Source organism: Vulpes vulpes, chromosome 2 (assembly GCF_048418805.1).
Source record: "Vulpes vulpes isolate BD-2025 chromosome 2, VulVul3, whole genome shotgun sequence".
NCBI lineage: Eukaryota > Metazoa > Chordata > Mammalia > Carnivora > Canidae > Vulpes > Vulpes vulpes.
Window position 1 is genome coordinate 97,219,375 of NC_132781.1, and position 25,619 is coordinate 97,244,993.

General features: G+C 35.0%; 1 protein-coding gene across 3 annotated transcripts in view; it reads left to right on the forward strand.

The window, feature by feature from the left end:
- Positions 1 to 25,619, forward strand: part of PLXDC2 (plexin domain containing 2) — a 455,724-nt gene that overhangs the window by 405,481 nt on the left and 24,624 nt on the right. For all 3 annotated transcript variants that reach the window (XM_072749365.1, XM_072749364.1, XM_026013595.2), the window contains one exon: positions 6,398 to 6,558. In XM_072749365.1, the coding sequence (XP_072605466.1) occupies positions 6,398 to 6,558 (161 nt within the window). The remainder of the gene's footprint in view (positions 1 to 6,397; positions 6,559 to 25,619) is intronic.

The following is a 25,619-nucleotide window of genomic DNA, read 5'->3' on the forward strand; positions in this document are numbered from 1 at the left end:
TTCCTGAATTCTGTTTGCAGGTACCCATTAATGTGCAAATCCTATACCACCTAATGGAGCAGTGATACTCAACTGGAAACCAAATAGTGAAAGAATTTAAAATCAAAGCACATCAATAGAGTGATCACTTCATCTCCAGATTCAATAACCTTTTAATATGCCATAATCATACTTGTTAGGAGAGAAAGCAGCTAGAGTAGAGATGCAGAAAACTTGCTTAAATAATATGAAAATGGAAAAATAGGTTCTCCAGAAATATTTGTGCAATTTCGGCCACTCCAGTCAGATGACCACCCTGAATGCATTTAGAAATAGCACTCTCTTGGGACACAAGGACGCCTCAGTAATATTTTGGAATTGAATTTGTTATATTTCTTTTTAAAAAGTTTGCCCTAGTTACAACACAGCGTAAAGTCATATGCACAGTCGTAGATCACTAAATATTTATTTTGTCTCCTGGTTAACAATATTTTGAGATTCTATGAGGATTGTTTATTTTGTTAAAATCACCATCCAGAAATGTTATAAAATATTTATTCAGCTAGTGACAAACTAAACTGTGTACAGATTTCATTACATATGAAATGGTGTCTTAACATCCACACCAGGACTGCAAAGGAGTGTTTTAGAAAGGAGATAATATAACTAAGCCATTATCGAAAATATAAATAAGTAATAAGTGAGAAAGTAAGCATTTATGCCCAAATAAAGACAATGAGTGAGGTTTCAAGGTATAAATCCGGTTATGATTTTACGTTCTAAAGATGGCCAATTTGCATCCTACAGGTCAGCAATAATTTTACCGACTTGAGGTCTTATTAAATAAAACATGTTTCTGGCTCTCCTGTTTCTCCCTGGGAAGGGCTGTCTTTTGCCTGCTGCCTCCTCAACAGGCTTTGGTTCACTTGGGAAGTGGCAGGCTGAGGCTAACTCACAAATATCTTCTTGTTCTCCCCTTCCCTGTATTGCACACACACAAAAAGTGAGGCTGAATCTTAGCATACTGCTTATAAAAGACTACTAATCTCAGGGATAGAACCAGATGCTGTTGGGGTGAATGGATTTGAGGGTGAAAGGGATGGATAGATGGGGAGAAGGATAGACAAATGTAACCACACGTGGGATTTGAAGAAAAATTCAAGGCTTCCCCCTCTTTACCCAAGTAGTTTTTTTAAGCAACATTTTAAATTAATCCTATTTTCCTATGACATTAATGTATAATATTCTTAAAAATAAGAAAAAAGCCAAGTGCACAAAGTACAATGATACAAGCATACTTAAGAATATAGCCAAACTTTAAAAATAACAAATGTTAAGGGCAAAACATAGTTTATATGGTGCCATGAATCTGACACCATAATTTGCCTCAACCTGCCTTCTATTAAAGGTAACAATAATATAATGGCTACATTAATTAAGTGCTTGTTGTATACCAGGCACTCTCCTAAGCACTTTCTGTGTGTTCAATGGTTAATTCTGTACAGCACTCCTGTGGGGTAGTTACTATTATTGACTACATTGCAGAGATAAGATAACTGAAGACCAGATAAAGTAATTTATCATAACCTTGTTTGGTTTTAATAGGAGAAGTGGTCATTCCAAGAGCTTTAACCCATTTTCAACAGCTTTATTTTTCTTTCTTTTTTCTTCCTCTTCTCTCCTTCCTTCTCTTCCAGCAAACATAGATTGTAAGTACATGTGATGGCCATCACTGGCCTAGTCTCAGGGAGGTGACAAGTCAGACGTAGACCCTGCTCCCCTCTTGAAGGCACAATGCTAATTCTTAACCATATTTAAGTTAATTGTTCTTTATTTGAAATTACCCAGGTTTTTTTTTTTTTTTTTTTTTTTTTTTTAGAATTCTTTGCCAGAATTGCTAACATGAAGAAGAAACAGCAGTACATACAGTTCAGTGTCAGTTGAGGGGTTAGTGATCAGAGGTTCAGGGTGCAGACTCTGAGGCCAGACTGCTGGTGTTTGAGTCCTCATTCCAATTTTGTTGATTTTTTCAAAGAACCAGATATCATTAATTTTTTCCATTATTTTTTTATTCTTTATTTTGCTGATCTCCACTCTCCTCTTGATGATTTTCTTCCTTCTCCTAACTTCAGGCTTAGTGTGTTCTTCTATTTCCAGTTCATTAACTTGTAGAGTTAGGTTGTTGATTCGAGATCTTGTTTTTAATGTAAGCATTAACAGCTGTGCATTCTCTCCTTAGCCTTGCTTTACTTGCAGTCCCTATGTTTTGGTTTTTGTGTTTTTGTTTTCTAATTTCCCTTGTGATTTCATGATGATACATTGGCTGTTCAAGAATGTGTTGCTTAATTTCCACAAATTTGTGAATGTCCAGTTATGTATCTGTTACTCATTTCTTAACTCTATCCCACTGTGAGTGGGGAAAATTCTTTGTATGATATCTATTTTTTAAACCTGTTGAAATTTAATTTGTGACATAACATATGATCTCTTCTATGAGGTCTTCCATGCACAGTTGAGAAGAATGTGTATATTGTCATGGGGTAGAGGATTCTATACATGTATGTTAGATCTAATTGGTTCATTGTATTAAGTCCTCTTTCTTTACTTATCTTTAGTCTGGTTCTTTCCAATAATGAAAGTGGGATATTGAAATTCCCAACTATTCTTATAGAACTGTCGGTTTATCCCTTCAATTATGTCATATTTGCTTCATATTTTTTGATGGTTTGTCATTAGCTATGTAAATGTTTATAATTGAAACCTTTTATTAATATATGATGTCCTTATTTGTCTCATAATCTTTGGATTGAAAATCTACTTAGTCTGATACTAGTATAGTTACCTCTGCTGTCTTTTAGTTACTATTTGTATGGAGCAACTCTTTTCATACTTTCACTTTCAATCTGTGTCTTTGGATCTGAAGTATAGGCAGCATATAGTTGGATCATGTGTTTTTATTCTTTATGACAAACTGTCTTTTGATTGGAAATTTTAATCCATTTAAATATAAAACAGTTACCAATGAGGTGGGGCTTATTTCTATTATTTTTGCTATTTGTTTACTATGTGTCTTAAAGTTTTTTTGGCTTATTTCCAGCATTACTGTCTTCTTTTGTGTTTAGTTGATTTTTTGTAGGGAAATGTTTAAATACCTTGCCTTTTGTGTGCTCTATCTCAAATAAATAAATAAATAAATAAATAAATAAATAAATAAATGCAGGTACCTGGATGGCTCAGTCAGTTAAGCATCCAAATCTTGATTTTGGCTCAGATCATGATCTCAAGGTCCTGAGATTAAGCCCAGTGTAGGGCTCCATGCTCAGTGTAGAGTCTGCTTGAGATTCTCTCCCTCTCCTTCTGCCCCTCCCCTTTCATGCTCTTCCTCTCTCTCTCTCTCACACACACACACACATAAATAAATTAAATTAAGTAAATAAATTCCTTGCCTTCTTTTCCTCTATTAAAGCTATCTTCTTTGTTGTCATCTTAGGGATTCTTTCTCTGACTTTGTCTCTCAAAAGTTTGACTATAATGCATCTCAGTGTGGGTCATTAAGAGTTCATCTTACTGGAGTTCCTTAAGCTTCTTGGGTGTTTATATTCATATATTTCATCAAATTTGGGAAGTTTGGAGCAGCCCCAGTGGCTCAGCAGTTTAACGCTGCCTTCAGCCCAGGGTGGGATCCTGGAGACCCAGGATCGAGTCCCATGTCAGGTTCCCTGAATGGAGCCTACTTCTTTCTCCCTCTGCCTGTGTCTCTACCTCTCTCTATATATGTCTCTCATGAATAAATAAATAAAATCTTTTTAAAAATTTGGGACGTTTGTAGCCATTATTTCTTAAAATATTCTCTCTGCCCCTCTCTCTGTCCCTTCTTCAGAGACTCCTGTAATATGCATGTTGACCTGCTTGATGGACCTTTGACTTCTTTTTCTTTCTGTCCCTCAAAGTCAATGATTTCCACTGTCTTGCCTTCCAAGTCCACTGGTTCTTTATCCTGCCTGCTCAGATCTGCCTTTGAATCCCTCTAGTGAATTTTTCATTTCAATTACTCTATTTTTCAGCCCCATAATTGCTTTTGGCGTTTTTTTTTTTTTTTAGGTTTTCTATCTCTATCTTGGTATTTCCATTTTGTTCACACATTGTTTTCTTGGCCCTCTCCCCATCTTCTTTTGGTTCTTTGAGCATCTTCAAGACAATTCTGTTTAAGTCTTTGGCTATTGTACCACCATCAGTTCTTTTTCCGGAATAGTTTCTGTTGATCTTATTCCTTTAAATGAGCCATATTTTCCTGTTTCTTTGTATGTTTTGTGAATCTTTATTAAAAACTGGACATTTGAATGTAATAATGTGGTAATTCTGAAAATCAGATTCTCCCCCCACCCTTCTCCAGGTTTTAGCTGCTTTTTGATATTATTTTTGTTGGTAGTTGATTGTGCTGTTGTTGTTGTTGTGGTTGTGGTTGCAGACTGTCTCTATGCTGAAGGTCAAATTGAGATGTAATCTTAATGTGTTTTCAAATCTTTCTGAACTATTCCCTAGGCATTTACACACACTTTCCAGTTTTTCCCCATACATGCAGATGTTTCCAAATGTCCCAGTCTTTACATCTAGCTCCCAAAAGGGGGAAAAATGTGTTGGGGAGAGGGTGAAAAGAGCACTAGTTCTTTAAATCCCCTGGAAGTCACTTCAGCCAGAGGGGGAAGGGCTTGCAACAATGGAGGAAAGAACGAAAAACCAGGGGCTACATCTTTGTGCCTCTGTGATGAGAAGCACCAATCAGAAGTCAGAACACCAATCCTGATCTCTGGAGGACAAGGCACTTTTTGCCTGCCCTGGCTCCTGGAGGCTGCTTCAGGAACACATGTACAGCTGCCTGCCGCATGACTGAGGGGTGGAGGATGGGCAGCCATTAAGAGTTGAAAATTGACTGAAATTAACCTCAATTTATAGTCCAAGCCTTTCTCTTGAAAGTTGCAAGCCTTCAATAAAGTCCAAAGTGCCAAGATAGTTGTCAGACACATTCTACCAATGCAATTATTGTCTATGTAGGGAAACAGATTCCTGACACTTCATACTTGTCCTTCTTCCCAGAATCCTCTATGTACATGAATTTTCATATAATGATTTACTGTTTAAATTGTATATTCTTTCAATAATGAATTATAGTGTATAAAGGAAAGCTTTAGGATATTGAGCTTTATTAAATTTGGACAAGAATTACTGAATACCAGCTATAAGTCTCAAACAGAATATAAACAATAACAACAAAAATTTAAAGGATGGATAGGTCATGTTTCTTTGTTTTATCTGAAATTCTCTTACTTCATATTGACCATGAATTCTGATAGGCAGTCATGTTTTCTTTTTATTAGCAAAAATCTAAAATAAGAGAAATAAGTCAGTGCTTATTAAACAAAGTTTAATAGACAAAAATAATATTTAAAACAAAGATGCAAATTAGTAGTGAAAAAATTAGGACTCACTGCTGTAGAACTTTTATGAATATTAAGTAATTTTCTAATGGTTCAAAAACATCAATCATGGTATGCACAAAAACACTGTTACCTGCTACACCTAATTTAAGATTTTTAAATACCTGAGTAGTCATCAAAGGTTGAAGAATTTTAGAACAAGAGAAGACTTTAGAGATTAGCTTTGTTTGGTTGACTGACTTTGGGTTGGTTAATTATTACTTTAGAAATTTAATTTCTTTTTCCTAATTCTCTGAAAATGGGTATTACAGTGGAAAACATCTCAGTAAAAGTCAGATCAAATGATACTGGTTTGTGGCATAGTAGAATATTTTGATATGCTGTGTGTTCTCTTCAGATGGTGATAAAACTATTTGAGGGTCATTTAGCGTCCATCTGTTACTCTTTTAAAGAACATTTTGGTTTAAAACAGGTTTTGAAAATTAGCCTTTGAACTCATGCACAGACTTTCTGAAAATGCTTCTCTAGCCCACCCAAAGAAGCATGATACTCTTCAATATAAAATTTCCAAAAGAAAATGAGAGAGGAATTTGCAGAAAGTAATCAATTTTTCCATAGGTAAAAGTGCCAGTGGTTTAATGAAAAAAAAAATCAAAGTTAAATTTATTATATAGTTAATTAGAGTTTTAGATTTTCCACGGTCCTTTTAGAATAAAGGCTATTAATTTTGTTTATTGAACTATAAATTAAAACACAATTACAAATCTATTTTTAATCATTAATGGTATGGATTTTTCATTGCCCAAATAAAGAGCATCTAATCTAACTTTGAAAACTGGTGTCATGGAAAGGAAGAGTTGTATGGAAAGTAAAAGAAAAAATTCTAGTTGGTACTTTCTTAAAACTATAACCATCCCCTCTAGTGAAAATGCAAACCTAAAAGTGCACACATGAATGATCTGACAGCTGTGCTGTTCTTTCAGCTTCTACAGATGACAGTGCAGCCGAGAAGAAAGGGAGCACCCTTCATGCTGGCCTCATTGTTGGAATTCTCATCCTGGTCCTCATTATAGTAGCAGCCATTCTCGTGACTGTCTATATGTATCACCATCCAACGTCAGCAGCCAGCATTTTCTTTATTGAGGTAAGTGTCAGTCATAACACAAGATAACTGTGCTGGTTGATGAACTCTTTGCATTTGCTCACACCACCTGTATTTAATATTCAACACATGATTTCTACATTTTGCTGTTGCAGGCAGGTTTCACACATGCATGCACACACACATATTGATAGATTGCTTTCATATGATAAGTTCACTTATCTCAGGAGCTTTTAAAGCAATAAGCTATCTTGCCTTTTGCAGATCTAAAGAAATATAGAAACCATAATGTTTTTGTCCTATGAGACCGAGTGTGTTAACCAGCTGTTCTCCTGATCCTAGAAAGAAATGCAGCATATCCTGAAGGCTACAGGACTTAGCTTAGATATAATGATCAATAAATACTAATTGAGTATTGGCTGGATTCATAATGCAATATGATGAGCCTGCTCTCAAGATGCTCACAAACCATTTAGGAAAAATATAGCTTTCACTCCAAAAAAACAGTATCACAATAAGATAATGGTAGGTGCCATCACCATTTTGTGTAATGTGTATATATTTATATATTCACAAAGAAATGCACATGAGTCACACACATTCACACAGCCACAAACAGAACACTGTGTTGAATTCTGTTTTTTTGTACAGAATATAGATTTAGTGCCAACTCCCAAGAAAAATCAGGTAGGAAGACTAGGGTCCAAAGCCAAGCCCTCAAGTTCAGAAGGCGTGAAATTAGGATACTGGGAGGCCACTGGATAAAGTTCATGTCATATTCTATGCCTCAGATGGTTGGAATTCCTAGGACCTTCAAGTGTGCAGCTTTTATTCCAGTATCTTAATGGGGCTACTGCTGTTTCAACCCCAACTAAATAGTTAAGCAATGAGGGAAACCTTCTCCCTTAGAGTTTCAAACATATAGATTTGAAATCTTTTCCAATTCTGTGGCTGATGTACAAAAAGGTTGCCTAGAATTTTGTTCGATTGTTGAGTGAGAAATTATAATAAATTTTAAACTACAGAATTACCTTTGTCCCCTATAATAGAGAGAGATGAATGATAATCAATTAAATAATTACTCAAAAGTCCAATATGGTTCTCAGCTGTGTATAAAATAAAGTCTCCTTAGGTCAGCATTTAAGGCCTTGGTGATCTGGATCTTGTCTGTCATTTCGATCTATATCCCATGCATCTTCAACCTGGAGGTGACAATACCATGAACTTTCATTTTTTTGCTCTCCTCCATACACATTCCAAATTTTCCATGCCACCAAGACAATGCTTATTCTGTTTCCTCCACCAATAAAGCCCTCCTCTTCCACCCCAATTCTTGAATTTGGGATCTGAACAGACTTCAATGCCATGTATTACCCCATAAGCTTCCCGGAACCATCTCACTGTCTGGACAGCTGGACATAATCTCTCTTCCTCCTCTGAAATTCTATCCATCATAATTCATCTATGTCTTTCTATGGCATTTACTTTTCTGTTTCACATTAGAATTAGCTATATACATGATTTATTCCCCCCTATAGACTTAAAAGTTCCTTAAGATTTGGATTAAATAACAAAGTTTCCTTCAAATAAGAGATATTCTATCAATATTTTCTGGGAAAAATAAATCCTTTGACATTTCAAACTCCCTCTACAATTTCACAAATGATTTATTCCAGAAATGGCATCCTCACTTAAAATCATAGTAATTGTGAAACTATCAAGCATTTAATTTAGTTGGAAAATTGTTTTTTAAGTTTTGCTAATTTACTTCTTTTTCATGGAAGGACGTAGGGAAGTTTCCTAGGTCAGGACTGTGTTCCTCAAAGAGCTGACAAGTGACAAGCTGCAAGGCTTCAGTGACTAACCAGACATCAGGCTGCTACTATAACTCCTTACATATTGAAGCCTTTTAATGCACTATACAGTCTATTTTCTGACATTGTAAAAAAGAAGATACTGTAAAATATCTGATGGTAATGGAATTGGAAAGTTGCACAGTGCAGAAGACCTAGTTCACAGCAGCTCATAGCAATCCCTATGTAAATACAAAGTGAGACTGAAGAATAGTAAAAGTTTTTTTTTTTTTTTTTTGGTTTGGTGTTTTAGGTTTTTGTGGATTTGAGGGGCATTCATCTTAGAGATAAGTTTGTTTTGTACCCTCTCATAACACAAAGGAAGAGACCGAAGCTCAGAATGGTGGGATGATTTCTCCAAGGTCAAAGAGGGATAGCTATAGGAAGAACTCTCTCGTCTTTCCAACACTCAAGAAAGCAGAATCATTCTGTAGATTCCTGAGATTTTCTTCCCTTTGCCTTTTTCCTTCCCACTGGGTTGATTGCCAATTTCTGCATAAATCACTTCTTGCTGTTGTCCCCATGCAGCTCACAGTGGCTGGTCAGCAGGTGATTTTTGAAGATGATAATCATAACTTTACTATTATTAAAGCTGACCCATGCTGACAAATAACACACAGACCCATGATGACTTCACAGTTACTAACATGCTAAACTCAGGAATTTGAAGGTTTTGAGTTACTAGTTAAGTTAGAGTCATTGATGCATAAAGAGATTGAATTTACCAGTATTGTATAAATTGCTTTTCATGTTCTTCATTATACTGCTATCTACTTTTTAAATGCAATTGATGTGCTCTCTCCCATTATGAAAACAATACCTGCTCATTATAGAAAACTGACAGAAATGTAAAGAAGAAAAAGTAAAGTCATCTTCATAGTACTGACATGCAGAAACAATCACTATTAGTATTTTAATTTATTTTATACTGGAATTTTTATATGCAGAATTTGATGTTTGCCCAGTTAGTTAACTATGATTTCACTGAGATGCAAACTAATATTTCTTTTAAATAACATTTTTCCATTTGTCAATGTCATTTTGATGGCTGTATGCTATTCCATACAGCGTTCACTCAGTAGCTGTATATTGATTGCCTCTTTTGCTGTCAGGTGGTATTCAGAAAGCACCGAGGGCCTAACATTGCTTAGAAGTAAAAAAGAACCTATTGCACCAAATCTGACTAGGTATTAGGTTCCTGTTGCTGCTGAAACAAATTACCACAAACCTAGGAGGTTAAAAGAATACATGCTTATTATCTTACAGCCTTAGAGGTTAGAAGTCCAGAATTAGTCTCACTAGGCTAAAATCAAGGTGTCAGCAAAGTTGATTCCTTCTAGAAGTTTCAGGAGAAGTCATTTACCATTTTAGCTACTTGAGGCCACGTGCATTTCTTGACTTCTGACCTCTTCAAATCATTCCAGCCTCTGCTTCTGTCATCACATCTTCTATTACCAATTCTACACCCCTTTGCCTCCTCCTTGTAAATCCCCTAGTGATTACACTGGGTTTGTTTGGATAATCCAAGATAATTTCCCCATCTCAAAGTCCTTAGTTTAATCCCATCTACAAAGTTCATTTTCCCATAGAAAGTAGCATTGACAGGTTTTGGCTATTAGGACATGGACATCTTTGGAAGGTTATCATTCTGTCAACCACAAACTGCATTAAATGCATCACACACTACTCATTAAACTATGACAGGCCCTTGAGTATAAAACAAACTCCAATTTTTGTGATATTAAAATGTTACCTAGTGTGTATCTTGTGTGTTTCATAATGAAATCCAGATTGCATGAAATGGTTGTAGACTTAGTTCTTATGCTACACACTGGGTATACTGTTATGAAATTTAATGATTTTGCCCTTGAGTGGATAAACCAGAGTCATGCAACCAGTATGGTATTGTGGAGTATTGGGGCTCCTCCTTTTTGTTGTTGGGGTTTTTTTTCTATTATAATTAGCCTTATTATGACACTAATAATGGTAATAGTGAACATTTATTAAATTCACTAGTGGAAGTGATTTCCATTTATTACCTTGTTTAATCCTCACCACGACTATAGGATATACAGAGATTATCTCCATATCATAGATGAGGCAACTGAGGTACAACATTTAAGTTACTTGTTCAACATCATGCATTTAGCCTAGTGGTGGAGTCAGAATTTGAGCCTTGGATCTCCAGAGACTATATCCTGTTTATGCTGAACATTTTCTTTAACTTTAACTAGATAATTCATTTTGTGTTTACCTGATTGACTTTTCTCATTAATTTTCAAAGACACCTGATTTTGACCAAAATCCAACATATTACACAAGAATAACTAATGCACTTTAAAATCTTTTTAAAAATCAGGTTTATTATCTTGAAACAAAATAGCAGAGAACAAATATTCAAATAATTACATGTACTTTAATTTTTAATAGATTTTAATAAAACTACCTATTTGGAAAAAGTAAATATCCCTTAGATTCTACATTACTGTTTGCTGAACATTTCTAAGCATAGATTCTGTGATTTATAATAAATTTCATTGTTGCATAAATATGGGTTATAGAGATAAATGTTTACACTGTTACTTTCACACATCACAAATTAAGATTTTTAACTAAAATACATAAAATTTAATCTAACTGAAGGTCAAGAAAATAGTATTATACAGTGAAAATCATATGAAAAAGAATCCCTGTGAAAGGGTTCTGTGTGAACTATAAACAAAATACTTTAGTAATGTTAATGAAAGTTTTTTTTAATGAAAGAATTTATGTTGAATACTACCCTTGATTTTTCTTAGTATTGTAAACAAAAGCTGATATTTAGACATTTATATATAGATTTGATTGTTCTCTATTAATAAAAATAAAGATAAATGGAGAAGATAATACCCTAATGATAAAGGGTGATCCATACCATGGAAAGTAGATTCTATGAGGAAAATATTAAAGTTTTTGTGAAGCAAAAACTAAGAATACTTCATCATAGTGCTGATGCTATACAGTACTACTGAAACACATCCTCACAAGGAAAGAAATTAGTACAAAGGGTTCACTTAAATATGTTAGAGAAGAAAGCAAAAATTATAGGCACAATGTCCCTCATGTCTCATGAGGACACTAAGGTAGTGCAATGGCAATAGGATTTGCCTTTATACAGGATATAATTCTTACCTTGAGGATTAGAGAAAAGACAGGGTATAGAGCTGAGCTGTCAGTGTGATAGCCACTAGCCCTATATGGCTATTGAGCAACTTAAAAAATGTTTAGTCTGGAATGAGTTGCTTGTAAAATACCCACCAGTTTTTAAAGTTTGTGCACAAGAAAATAATGTATAATATGTCGTTAATAACTTCTATATTAAGGGCAGCCCAGGTGGCTCAGCAGTTTAGTGCCAGCTTCAGCCCAGGGCCTGATCCTGGAGACCTGAGATCGAGTCCCATGTCAGGCTCTCTGCATGGAGCCTGCTTCTCCTTCTGCCTATGTCTCTCCCCCCCCCCCCCCCCCGTCTGTCTCTCATGAATAAATAAAATCTTTAAAATTTTTTCTATATTAATTACATGTTAAAATGCAAATCTCTTGGGTATATTGGGATAAATAAAATATATTATTAAAATTAATTTGGGGGGCATTCCAAGATAACACCACAGGAAGACCTCCTCCCACAGACACACTGAATCTACAGCTATATACTGAACAATTCCCTATGAAGAAGACCGGAAAAAACTGTGGAACAGTTCCTTCACAAAAATGATAATAAGGCCATGTGGAGATAGGCAGGCATGAAGAGGCAGTCTCCACCAAAAGCCACACACACCCCCCAGCATGGCAACTCACAGTCAGGAGGGATCTCACAAATCCAGAACTTCTCTCTGAGTGAGGGGGTTCCACCCCACATCAGGTACCCCAACCCCTGGGACCTTCACCACAGAGACGAACTCTTAAAACACCTGTCTTTGAAAACCAGTGGGTCTACAGTCCAAGAGACCCAAAAGTCTGTAGGGAACTAAGATCCCTAAGATACTGATCTTAAAGGGCCCACCACAGAAATAGCAGTTTGAAAAGCACCTAAACTATATGCAAAGGAGATTCATTTGCTAATCTTCAAGCATCTGCCAGAGGGTAAGGAGACTTTGGGACTCTCTCCAGAAATGGTGTGCTAGTAAGCACCATTTCTGCCTCCTGTTGGGACACAAACTCACCTGCTAAAGCCAGTGGGCATGCCTCAAGCCTGCATTTTTCTTGTTGTCCCACTATAGCCAGTAGGCATGCCTCACCCTTGCACTCTCCCATGAAGCTTCAATAAATAACTGAAAAAAATCATGAGTATGTGAAGATTAAACATCTACTGAACAACCAACGGGGCAATGGAGAAATTAAAAATATTTGAAACAATTGAAAATGGAAGTAGAACATACCAAAATATATGGGATAAAGCAAAGCAATTCTAAGAGGGAAATTCCAAGTTCATAATAAAAGAGGCCTAACTCAAGAAACAAGAAAAATCTCAATCTGCCTTTATGCCTAAAGTAACTAGAAAAAGAAAAACAGAGCCCAAAGTTAGGAAGAAGGAGAAATTAACAAAAATAAGAGCACAAATATGAAGTTGAGACTAAAAGGAAGAAAAGGTCAGTATGCTGGTACTTTGAAAAGATAAACAGACTTACCTTGACAAACCTTAGCTAGACCTACCAAGAAAAAAAGAAAGAGGGCTCAAAAAAATCAGAAATAAAAGAGGAGAAATTACAAATGATACCACAGAAATAAAAAGGATCATAAGCTTAAAAGCATAGATAAGTTCCTAGAAACATATAATCCTCAAAGACTGAACCATGAAGACATAGAAAATCTGAATCACTAATAAGAAGATTGAATCAGTAATCAAAAATCTCACAACAAACAAAAGTCCAGGATAAGACAACTTCACTGGTAAATACTACTAAATATTTTAAGACGATTTAATACGTATCCTTCTTAAACTCTTCCAAAAAACTGAAGAGAGGGAATGCTTCCAAAATCACTTACAAGGCTAACATTACCCTGATACCAAATGCAGACAAAGAGACCACAAACAAAGAAAATTCCAGGCCAATATTCCAATGGACATTGACACAAAAATCCTCAACAACATATTAGCAACCCAAATTCAATGATATATTAGAATAATCATACACCATGATGAAGTGGAATTTGTTCCAGAGATATAAGCATGGTTCAACATTCGTAGACCATTCAGCATTATACACCTCATTAACAAAACGAAGGATAAAAATCATATCATCTCAAGAGATGCAGAAAAAGTATTTTACTAAATTCAATATCTTTTTATGATAAAAACTCTCCAAAATAGTGGCTATAGAGGGAATATTCTTCAACATAATAAAGGCCATATATAACAAGCCCATAGTTAACATCATATGCAACATGAAAAGCTACAATATTTTCATATAAGATCAGGAAAAGAGAAAGATGCCCTTACCACTTTTATTCAACATAGTATTGAAAATCCTAGCCAGAGCAATTAGGCAATAAAAAGAAATAAGAGGCATACACATTGGAAAAGAAGATGTAAAATGGTCACTAGTTGTGGATGACATGATCTTACATATAGAAAACGCTAAAGGCTTCCTGCATTGAGCCTGCTTTACCCTCTGCCTATATGTCTGCCTCTGTCTCTGCCTGTCTTTCACGAATAAATAAAATCTTAAAATAAAACAAAGACTTGAATGTAAGACCTGAAACCAAAAACTTCTAGAAGGAAACACAGTGGTAAGGTCCTTGACATGAGTCTTGGTGATGATATTTTAGACCTGACCCCAGGTGCTAGGTACTCACAAGTATAACAACTAGAGATAAACAAAAATGACAAGAGACAGCCCTTGTCCTCATGAAACATACATTCTACTGGGTAGAGATAGGTGATAAACATATTTAATCTAGGGTGGATTTCACATTGTTTAGTTTTATAAAACAGGCAACCTTTATATAAGGCTTGAAGACAATGTTACATTTTTTGGCTAGTATGGTAATAACCAAGGACTTACAAGTTTGAGATTATCTCTGTGTCTAAACTGGCAATTTGCTAATCATCATTATCATCATCACCACCATCACCATTTTATCATTTAAGACTTTTTATAGAGCTCTAGATATATATTTGGAAAGAAGAAAAGGAAAAGAAGAAGGGAGGAAAGAAAGAAAGGAAGAAAGGAAGAAAGACTGTTTTCTAAAACAGTTAATGTTCCTGAAGGACAAAGCAGTTTCAGCATTCTTAAATTGTGTATACTGATTTGAATTAGAAGTCACGTGACAGCTTTCACAATAAAACCAGAAGGAAATGTCTAAATACCAATCATTGCTCATATCATACTTCAAAATTCTTATTATTTCCAGGAGTCAAAAATATCTGCCTTTAGTGGAATATCCAGTACTTTTTAACATGAAAATCATAGAATATGAAAAAAAAGACACCTCAGCCTGTGTGCAAACCCAAGACTCTATAACTATTCCAGGATACAGTGTATTAATTCCCCAGGTATCTACTTCAAATTCATTTCCCTGAGTTTTATGTTTTATCTTAGAAATGTGTATGAATTTTACATTATACATGTCTATAATGTAGACATATATGTTTGATATAAAAAATGATTTTTCCCAGGGGTGCCTGGGTGGCTCAGTCAGTTAAGCATCTGACTCGGTTTCAGCTCAGGTCACAATCACAGGGTCCTGGGATGGAGCCCCGGGTCAGGCTCCTCACTCAGTGTAGTCTGCTTAAGATTCTCCCTCTCACTCTGCCTCTCTCCACACACTTGCTTGCTCTCCCTCTCTTTCTCTAAAATAAATAAATAAATGATGCCTTTTTAAAAAAATTATTTGACTCAACCTTCAATCAAAGTTCACATTCCAAAAAGACAATTCTTATTTCTTCACCTCAGTTGCATAGCTCTCGATGCTATAAAATACAGATAAATTGAAACCACCAAAACCCCTCTGCTCCGGGAACCTAAGTGGGAAGGTTCTTTCTATACCTTTATTACATTCAGACTGAGTGTAGAAATAGAAACCCGGGAGAGTGAAATAATATGCTGGGGTCACGTGAAGCCTAGTTTCAGAGCTCAGACTTGAACCCAGGACTCCCCGTTCTAGGCTGCAGGCTGTGCCACCTACAGCAGCAGTGTAACAACAGTCTTTAAGCAGTTTACCACTCGAGGGATTCCCCATCGCAACAAATATTTGTGAATAACAAGGACCAGTGGAGAATATGATTAAAGGAAGACAGGCAGCTGTGGCCCTCAATGTTTCCTGGCAATTGACAGTGCGTCCAGGAAAGAAGCCAGAGGACAGGAGCCAGGCAAGGATTCAAAGGCTGCTGCTGGGGAGGAAAAAAGTGTTTACTCAGAGTTTGGCATCTTGCTTTGCAGCTGCTAGATGCATAACACTTGGGAATTGGGAAGACATGAGCTGTTGAATAATCTATGTAATAAATGGATCATTTCATAGACTCACGAGTCTTTTTTTATCTGGAAGTCACATGTTTTTTATAATTAAGTTTTACTCACAAGGTATTCCTTAGTCTTATTCAGCCTTAAAGAAAACTAAAAAATGATTTGTTGAAACAAAATACTTGTCATTTTCATTTCTTAGTGGAGGCAGAAGATAGTGTTCACTTTTGATAAACTGCTGGGAGGACGGAAAGATGAAGGAAAACTTGAGACAGTTTAACACTCTGTTCTAAAAGCTTGCCTTGTTCAATGGCAGCTTCCCTGAAAAGATATAGCAAAATATAGGGAAAATCAGTGAAACTGATTTCCTTTTTTTTTTTTTTTTAAGATTTATTTATTTGAGAGACCATGAGTGGAAGGGGCAGAGGGAGAGGAAGAGAATCTCAAGTAGACTCCCTGTTGAGCACAGAACCCAACTTGGGGCTTGATTTCTCGACCCTAAGACCCTGAGATCAAGACCTGAGCTGAAACCAAGAATCAAATGTTTAACTGACCTTGCCACCCAGGTGCCCCTGAAACTGGTTTGCTTAAAAAAAAAAAATTAGAGGGATCCCTGGGTGGCGCAGCGGTTTGGCGCCTGCCTTTGGCCCAGGGCGCGATCCCGGAGACCTGGGATCGAATCCCACGTCGGGCTCCCGGTGCATGGAGCCTGCTTCTCCCTCTGCCTGTGTCTCTGCCTCTCTCTCTCTCTCTCTCTCTCTCTCTCTCTCTCTCTGTGACTATCATAAAAAAAAAAAAATTAGATGGTGCTAGTATGTCTGTGGTTTTTCTCCCTTTCTGTTCTGAAGCACTGGAATTTTTTTCATGTATATCACTGAATGTTTTTGATAATCAGTTCAAGTTCATGGTGATTCCCTTGTGTATGTAATCACCAATATAAAGATTTTTTAATAGATGACAATCTTTAACTTACTTTTCTGGGTAACATTTTAATTTAAATTCCAAAAACTAAAATCGCATTCCTAATTTACTGAAATATATTCTTGCCTTCATTGAGAAAAATTATTAAAAATACTGAATAAAATGTTTTATACTGCACTGAATTCTCTGCTCAAATTCCTTCTTAATTACCATCCCCTAAGTTATTTCTAATGGTGCAGAAGGCTGTGAAATAAATCATATAGGTGTATATATTTACATATAAAATCTCCACAGGGAAGCTCTTAGTAGATGAAAGTATCAAATGAATAAATAAATAAAAACCTGCAGAGCTATAATTCACATGGGCAGCTGTAACCTGAATTATGTCATTTTGAGTACATGATAAATGTATTAGGTATTCTAATCCTCTCCTTCTGTTACCTCTTTAAAAGAAGATTATTCCACTTACAGTACCAACTGTTGAATAATTTTTCTTGTGACTTTGGTAACTATTCCTTGTTAAAATAAGTCTTTCAATTTCTGGAGGCAGAAAATAGAAAATTCAATCTTAGCAATAATTATTGCTTTTCACAATAATAATGAACTTATTCAATTAAAAGATTTTTCCCAGCAATAACACATGGTATAAATTTTTTCTGACAAAAATACAAAATTAAACTACTTAAGTTGATTATGACATGCTTCAGTGTATAAATAATACAATAATGGCTTATGATTGTAAGAAAATGAAAATTTTAAATTTGAGGTAGAACATTAAAAATTATCAGAATCTAGAGAATACAAATGTAGAGAAATATATTTATTTTAAATAATAGAAATAATCATGTTCTTTGTTATTCTATTAGAAATGATAGCCAAAGATAGATTTAATTTGCAAATGGGCTAGATTATTTTGCTCTATTTTCTTGAGGTGGTAATCTATAAAAACTTTCTTAATATAAGTAAAATAATTTTTAATTCAAAATTAAGACAACTTTTCTTACATCCCATAATAAGGGAATATAGCATCAGAATTATTAGTTCTATTTCTACCTTCTCTACTTTCAGCTAATTACAATATTTATATTTAAATGAAAAAGTCATTCATCTGTTAAAATATATTTTTTTAATGAACACTGACTCTGTGCCAAGTATCAGCATTGGCACAAACTTTGAAAGAGAAATATTTGTTTTATTAAAAGAAAACTTTTTCTTCTATAAAGAAAATAAATTTGTGATAATTATTCAAATATCTGTGCACCATAAAGTACTAGAGTTCTGGTTAGGCTAACCTTCTCCTAATTGTGTGTCAGATTTTTTTGTTTTATATATGAATTTTCACATATCATTTTTTCCTTGTTTTTCAAACTTTCCTTGCTGTTGACCTTGAAATATCTGTGATTCATTAGCTTGTAATTGGACTTGAACCTTGAATATGTCTGAGTTTAATATGGAGAATATCTGATGTAACATGAGGTTGGGTAAAAAACACTGAATTTCAGTGAAAAATAATCTCAAAATTTATCGTTTATAGTAGGTGGCTGTCACTTTAAAAAGGTATGTTGCATGAAAAGCAGGCTGGCATCTCCCCAACATGGTAGACAACATAGTTAACCTAAAATGTGTTCAGAGGAGACCAATGAAGAATATTAAGGACTTAAAATTCATACCAGGAATGGATGAAGGAAACATAAGTTCTAGGAGAGAAAGTGTAGAAAGAGAAGCATTCTAGCTCCCCACTGGTATTAATGGGCTATCCTGTGAACGACATATCTGACTTGTTCTGAATGGTTCTGAAGGATGGATATGGGGATTGTCAGGGAGAAGCTATGAAGATAGAAATATGGGCTCAATATAAACACTTTCTAATAATCACAGGTACTCAGAGGCTCCTGAGTGATGAGCTTTGCATCACCATACTTATTTAAGCATTCAAGAAGGCCCTTTGTTAAGGACTTAGTAGAGGGGATCTAAGTATTGTATAAATGATTGAGCTAGAATGAATTTATTCATTTCATTCTGTCAATTCATTCTGTCTCTGTGAGTCTAGGATGTTATGGCTTCCTCCCACACCCTAAAATTGTATATGTTTTAGTACAAAAATAGCAAAGTATACTAAAGGTGTGCTGGTGTGTGCTTACAGTTTCTGAAGACATCTTTTTTTTTTTAGTAACCCAAAGTGAAAAAGTAAAATATATACCCACACAACAAGGAAGACTATAGTTCTTCTATTTGGAGAATATAATTCTTTATGAAGTAATACTTGTGGGGGCAACCCACCAACTTTTCATCTTTTAAGGGAGTTCATAGTATTGAGTGATGCCTTAAATTTCATGTTCATGTCACTATAAGACAAGAAAGGCATAAGCTTGTCTTTAATTTAAAATTCTGCATAAAAACAAAGGAATTTGTCAGAAAAGTAACAACTTTTATAAAGTGCCTTAAACAAATCTTTCCCAATATGGGGCTACTTGAAACAGAAGAAAGTAACAAAGAGCCAGAGATCCAAAGTGCTATTCTTTGCTTTGTCTGATAGTCCTCTTTACAAACACATTTCTTAAATTTTACCAAGTAGAGAAGTTGACAGTTAAATATGCATGCTTTCTTTAAATAGGTAAGAGATGCAAAGCATACTTGACATTTTCCACTTATAAATAAATGCTTTTGTGGTTTTCTTTCTATCTCCATCTTCTAAGATTATTCGGAGAGCTTTTGGTAGAACATGTAAACTCCGGCCACTCAAAAATCACTTTTGCCTTCCCTTCCCTCTCACATTCTGCCAAGCAGCCTGAGGCAGTTTTTCAATATTCGCACTCAAAAAAACTTTCCCCTGAAATTTAAGTTGGCATTTTTCACATTCCTATTTCATTTAAATCTGTGATCATTTCTATCTTTATATTATAATCACTGCTGATGAACAAAGTGCTTTTTTTCTTCTCACCCATTCTTTTACCTAGAGCAAACACAGACTTCAAGTTGAAACTCCCATGTTTCCATAAATAATGAAGTTGAGTCAAGTTCTAGACAGGTGCAGATTTGTTTCCCTGACATAAAACGAAGTGTAAATCCATACTCTGGATCAAAAGAAGTTAGGAGGAGACTAAGCAGATACTTAGCTTTCCTCCATGTATCCCCACTAAGGAAATATATCATTATCTCTTATTGATCTGCAAGTAATAAAGAGACAGATAAATCTCTGCCTTGCCTTGCTGCCTTAATGAATCTGCAATATTTATATATTTATTCATTTATTCATCTCAGCCCATAGAACAATTGCTTATGTTTTTTTTTTCTTTTTCAATGAAAAGTAGGTATAATACTAAATTATACTCAGTAATATTTTCACTCAAATCAATTTGGTGACAGATTTTATATTAATAAATGATGGAATTTAACATTAAAGAAGTCCTTTAGATATCAAAAGATAGTACTAATGGAAGTTTCTAGGAAGTTGTAGTGGCAGTAGCAGCATAATTTTTTTCTTTAAAAATATCCAGATAAGGGTGACGGGCACTGAGGTGGACACTTGACGGGATGAGCACTGGGTGTTTTTCTGTATGTTGGTAAATTGAACACCAATAAAAATTAATTAAAAAAAAAATATCCAGATAAAAAGAGAACAAACTGGATATAAAAACCAAAAACCTGTGGACAACATTTACAACAGAACTAGCTGACAACTTATATCTAAAATATAAATAAGAACCCTCAAATACAACAGATAATGACAAACCACCAATATCCATGGATTTGAATGCTGTCGGTATCTATGTGAGAGAAAGCAAATGGTGAGAAAACAAACTACACAAAAGGCCTGAAAACAAGAACCACAATGTAGCCAATAGGTGTTGACTGGAAAATACAGCAGGTTAATGTAAGGACAGTAGCAGAAAACTGGAAGAGCTTTGCCAACTCCAGCTGCAGGTGAATACAAGGGACCTGTGTAAGAGTTTCTGAAGGGGCTAGAGTAGTAGAGTCCAAGGAATTCTCAAAACTGACTTACCAGGGCCACCTTCCATGATCACACCCACACTAGGAGAAAACTATGGGGGAGAAATCAAAATTGAGTAGGATAGGGACAACAGAATTTTTTTAAAAATTTTTAAACTGTAATGATAACACTCAGGAAATTTCAGGAAGCAAGCCATCATATGTTTTTAAGACCATTGAATAGAAATGAAACTCTGAAATTGTCAATGTTACTTGAATAAACCCTCTTTCTAAAAGTTTAGAGAAACTAAATTCACATAAAAATGAGTAAAAGCAAATTTTGAAGGTAGAAATCCAATGGAAAGATAATATAAAGAGAATAGAGAGCAGAGCAATATTCCTACAGACAATGAAAGCACACCATAAAGACATGCTTTCAAAATCTAATAAAAATTCTAAAATAGTATTTCAAAACTAGGTAGAAAGCATTAAGAAAATGATGTGAAACATGAAAGAACCACCCAAATTGGCATTAAAGAAACTTAGAAAAACCAACCTAAACATCAAAACACCACTTTGGAAATGAGGGGAAACACTAGAATAACAAGAAGAGCAATAACAAGAAGAGCAAACAAAACACAATTCTTTATGACTTAGAAGTAAAAGATTAAAAGAGAAATATTTTTTAGTTGAAAAGAATTTTAGAAGGAGATAAAAGGAATTTGAGAGTATCAGTGGAGACAGAGTCTGTAAAGCATCAAAAAAGTATTTATTTGAGGTCATAGGGGTTGCAATCCAGGAGACAGAATTGACCTAAATCAAAAGTGTGCTCTGAATTGAATTGCAGACAGTGCAGTCTTATAAAAGCAAAAACTGCGAGGTTACATAACTTGTTTTGAAAGCACTATGATTGGTGCTGGCAGTTTAAACTGATTATCTAATACACGATTTTCTTTTTAGCTAACAAGTGTTACATTACCTCTATTTCAGTCCAAAGTAGAAGAATGTGTTTCAGGAGGTGGTCAATTTGCAATTGACAAAAGTCAAAAGTTCATTATGTTCCAAGAATTAAAACAGGAGATGTGTATGCACATCTAATTCTTCAATATCTTTTCAACTCTATAAGTGACTCATTTATCAATGCTTACTTTATTTTGAATCTTCTTTCACAAGTGATAATGACAAATATTAAAGATTTGCAAAGAAGATCCAACATGTGGATAATAGGAATCCCTAAGGAAGAAAATCAAAGCAATCAATCAATACCACAAAAAATAATTCTTTACAAATTTCTTGAATCTTAAAAAAAAAAAAAAAAAAATCAAAGTGTTGAAAGAACTCACAAGGTATCTGAGATGACTGGCCAAAAACAACCAATATTAAGATTTATTCTAATCAAATCAATGAACTTTTTTTTTTTAAGTTTCAGTTTTAATTTTTTTTATTTATTTATGATAATTACAGAGAGAGAGAGAGAGAGGCAGAGACACAGGCAGAGGGAGAAGCAGGCTCCATGCACTGGGAGCCCGACGTGGGACTCGATCCCGGGTCTCCAGGATCACTCCCTGGGCCACAGGCAGGCGCCAAACCGCTGCGCCACCCAGGGATCCCCAATGAACGTTTTTTAAAAAGAAAATATCCTTTGTGCCCTTAGACAAATGGAACACCTGATTTATAAAGGAATAGTAACTATATCATCATTAAATTTTTGTGCCAGAGGAAAATGAGATAAAAATACTACAGAAAAGACTGTGTAGACCAAGGCTTTCTATTCAGTAAAACCAAAATTCAAGTATAAGGGCACCATCAACTATTATCAACATACAAGAACTCTGGCAATAGTGTTTTCAGGAGCCCTTCCTGAGAAAATTAAAGAACTTTAGATGAACAAAATCACAACAGAGATATCAAACAAGAACTGGTGAACTCAGTTCATCCTTCTGGTTCCACTCAGAATACATCTATATACTTTCCCCATATGACCTCCCTTTGTGCATTTGGAAATGGTTATCACTATAACACACACTTCATGCTTCAACTGGCTTCATCTATCAACAAACATTTTGGAAATCTTTAGAAAATGTTTACAATATTTTTCTATATGTAACTTATTTATATATTTTAAATGCAATTGCTAATATATCAGTAATATAATCAGTTATACTTCAATTAAAAAGTAAATGCAATTGCTAATTTATATAATAGGTATACATTATATGTTATATAATAATGTGCATAATTTGGGCAGCCTAAGTGGCTCAGTGGTTTAGCGCCACCTTCAGTCCAGGTCAAGATCCTGGAGACCCGGGATTGAGTCTCTGCCTCTCTCTCTCTCTCCCTCTCTGCGTCTCTCATGAATAAATAAATAAATTTTTTTAAAAAATAATGTGCATAATTTATATATGCACATTCTAAACTCCCCTTTACTGTTAAAATTATAATCATAAATAATAATACTAAATCATTTATTTATTATTGCTTTTGATCTGGCATATATTGTACTAAGGGTCTTTTTTTGTAAATCTCTGAGCATCATATAAACCATTAAAATGAGGTGAGTATGTACAGTGCAGACATCTAACTATTACCATAATTCATGTTCCCAGTTCCATAGTAGATACTTGTAAATGACAAATAATTACACAATTTAAGATTAACTTTCCTAGTCTGTCTTGCATCTGAGTATGGGTATGACTACTAGTCATCAATAGAAAGTGGTTTGTACCACTTTAAATACAGGCTTTTAAGAGTTAGATATGCCTTTTACACACCCTTCCTCCTGTTCCACCACTGTATACACATAATCCCTAGGGAATGGAGAAGCAAAATGGAAGAAGCCTGATCCATGCATGGAAGGAAGTTGCCTGTCCATAAGAACAATTGTCATGAATTATTATGTGAGCAAGAAAATCACTTAAATTTAGTAATCCAGGGATCCATGGGTGGCGCAGCGGTTTGGCGCCTGCCTTTGGCCCAGGGCGCGATCCTGGAGACCCGGGATCGAATCCCACGTCGGGCTCCCGGTGCATGGAGCCTGCTTCTCCCTCTACCTGTGTCTCTGGCTCTGTCTCTGCCTGTGTCTCTGGCTCTGTCTCTCCTTCTATCTCTCAAGAATAAATAAATAAAATATTTTAAAAAAAATTTAGTAATCCATTGAAAAAATTTAAAAAGAAGGGTTATTAATAGAGAAAGCAGTTAAATATAAAATCTTTATATTTATATGATATATATTATGTAACATATAAAAACATGTAAGAAATTCATTAGAATAGTGAAGAATCTGGGAAAATCATTGAGCTGGGTATGTTCTGAAAATCAGTAAAATTGCATTAGAATTTGTTTAGAAAACAAAGGAGCTAGATGGATTAAAAACCACCGAGGGGGTTGAGCAAATCCAAATCAAAGGAAAACTGAGGTTATGAAACCATCGAGGATGTTGAATAAATCCAAATGTAAAATAAATGAAATTGTTAGCAAAAAACTATAATTACAGATAGTTATAGAAGAAAGATATTATTTATAAAAAATTATAGGGGCACAGAAAACAAAAGACAAAATAAAATTTATTTTTAAAACTAAACAATTATCATATTTTTGGATTTAAATTTTTATTTACAAGCTGTAAAATCTATTTAATAGATTAAATTGGGGTAATTGGAAAATTTAGTATATATCTGGATTGTTTCTTTCTTTCTTTCTTTCTTTCTCTTTTCTTTCTTTCTTTCATCTTCCTTTTTAGTGAGAATGTGCAGGTGGAGTGGGGAGAGGGAGAGGAAGAAAGAATCTTAAGCATGCTCCATGCTCAGCAAAGAGCCCAATTCAGTGCTCAATCTCAGGACTCAGATCATGACCCGAGCTGAAATCAAAATCTGGATGCTTACCTGACTGAGCCTCCCAGATGCTCCAGTATATTTCTATTTTTTAAATGAATAGTTGAGTAACCAGAGATTGAGATTTGAAGTTCTTTTCTATTGACTCTGCTTATAAGTGGGACTGATCGATCAGTTCTTTCAAGGGACTGACTTTAAAACAAAATCAGACTTTTTTCATTGTATTGTTTTATTTTACTTCTTGGTGAACTTTAATAACAATGTGGGAGCTGCAGGGGACAGCATATCTGTCTTATTTGTTGTTTTGTGCCCAAGAAGAAGCACAATGCTTAGTAAATAATGGCTGAATAAATAGTGTCATCTAAAATAATCCAAGTGAACTTCAATAAATAGAATCATGAAATGATAGAAAGTTGAAAGCAGGAAACTTAAGGAAAAATCAAATGCACAGAAGTCAAGATCACAACTCTTAGCCTCATACAGCTCACCTAAAGAGAAATGAAACTCCATTTTCCTGGAAAACACATTTCTAGGCTTTGAAAATATGAATAGATCTTTATTTTTTTTTAATTTATTTATTTATTTATTTATTTATTTATTTATTTATGATAGTCGCACAGAGAGAGAGAGGCAGAGACACAGGCAGAGGGAGAAGCAGGCTCCATGCACCGGGAGCCCGACGTGGGATTCGATCCCCGGTCTCCAGGATCGCGCCCTGGGCCAAAGGCAGGCGCCAAACCGCTGCGCCACCCAGGGATCCCATGAATAGATCTTTAAATTACAACTTTGATGTTATAAGATTTGACAAATTCAGACATTTTTAATACAAATTTTATTAGAATATTTTAGCTGAGCCATTCACAGTATGTCTTAAATGCATAAAATAACTTACTGATTTAAAAAGATATTACCCCTTTTAAAAATTATTGGCACGTATTTATCAGGGCTAAGGCAGACCAGAAGCCATAGGCTCGAACTGGGTTGAGAACCCCTGTTAGTCCACTTTCTCATTGTATACATGAGAACATGGATTTGCTTAAGGCTTTGGTGATGGAACTAGGAACAAGTAAGATAAGTAGCAAGAGTACAGTACAAAGGGAGCAGACCTTGTAGAAGTTCTAACTTTTACT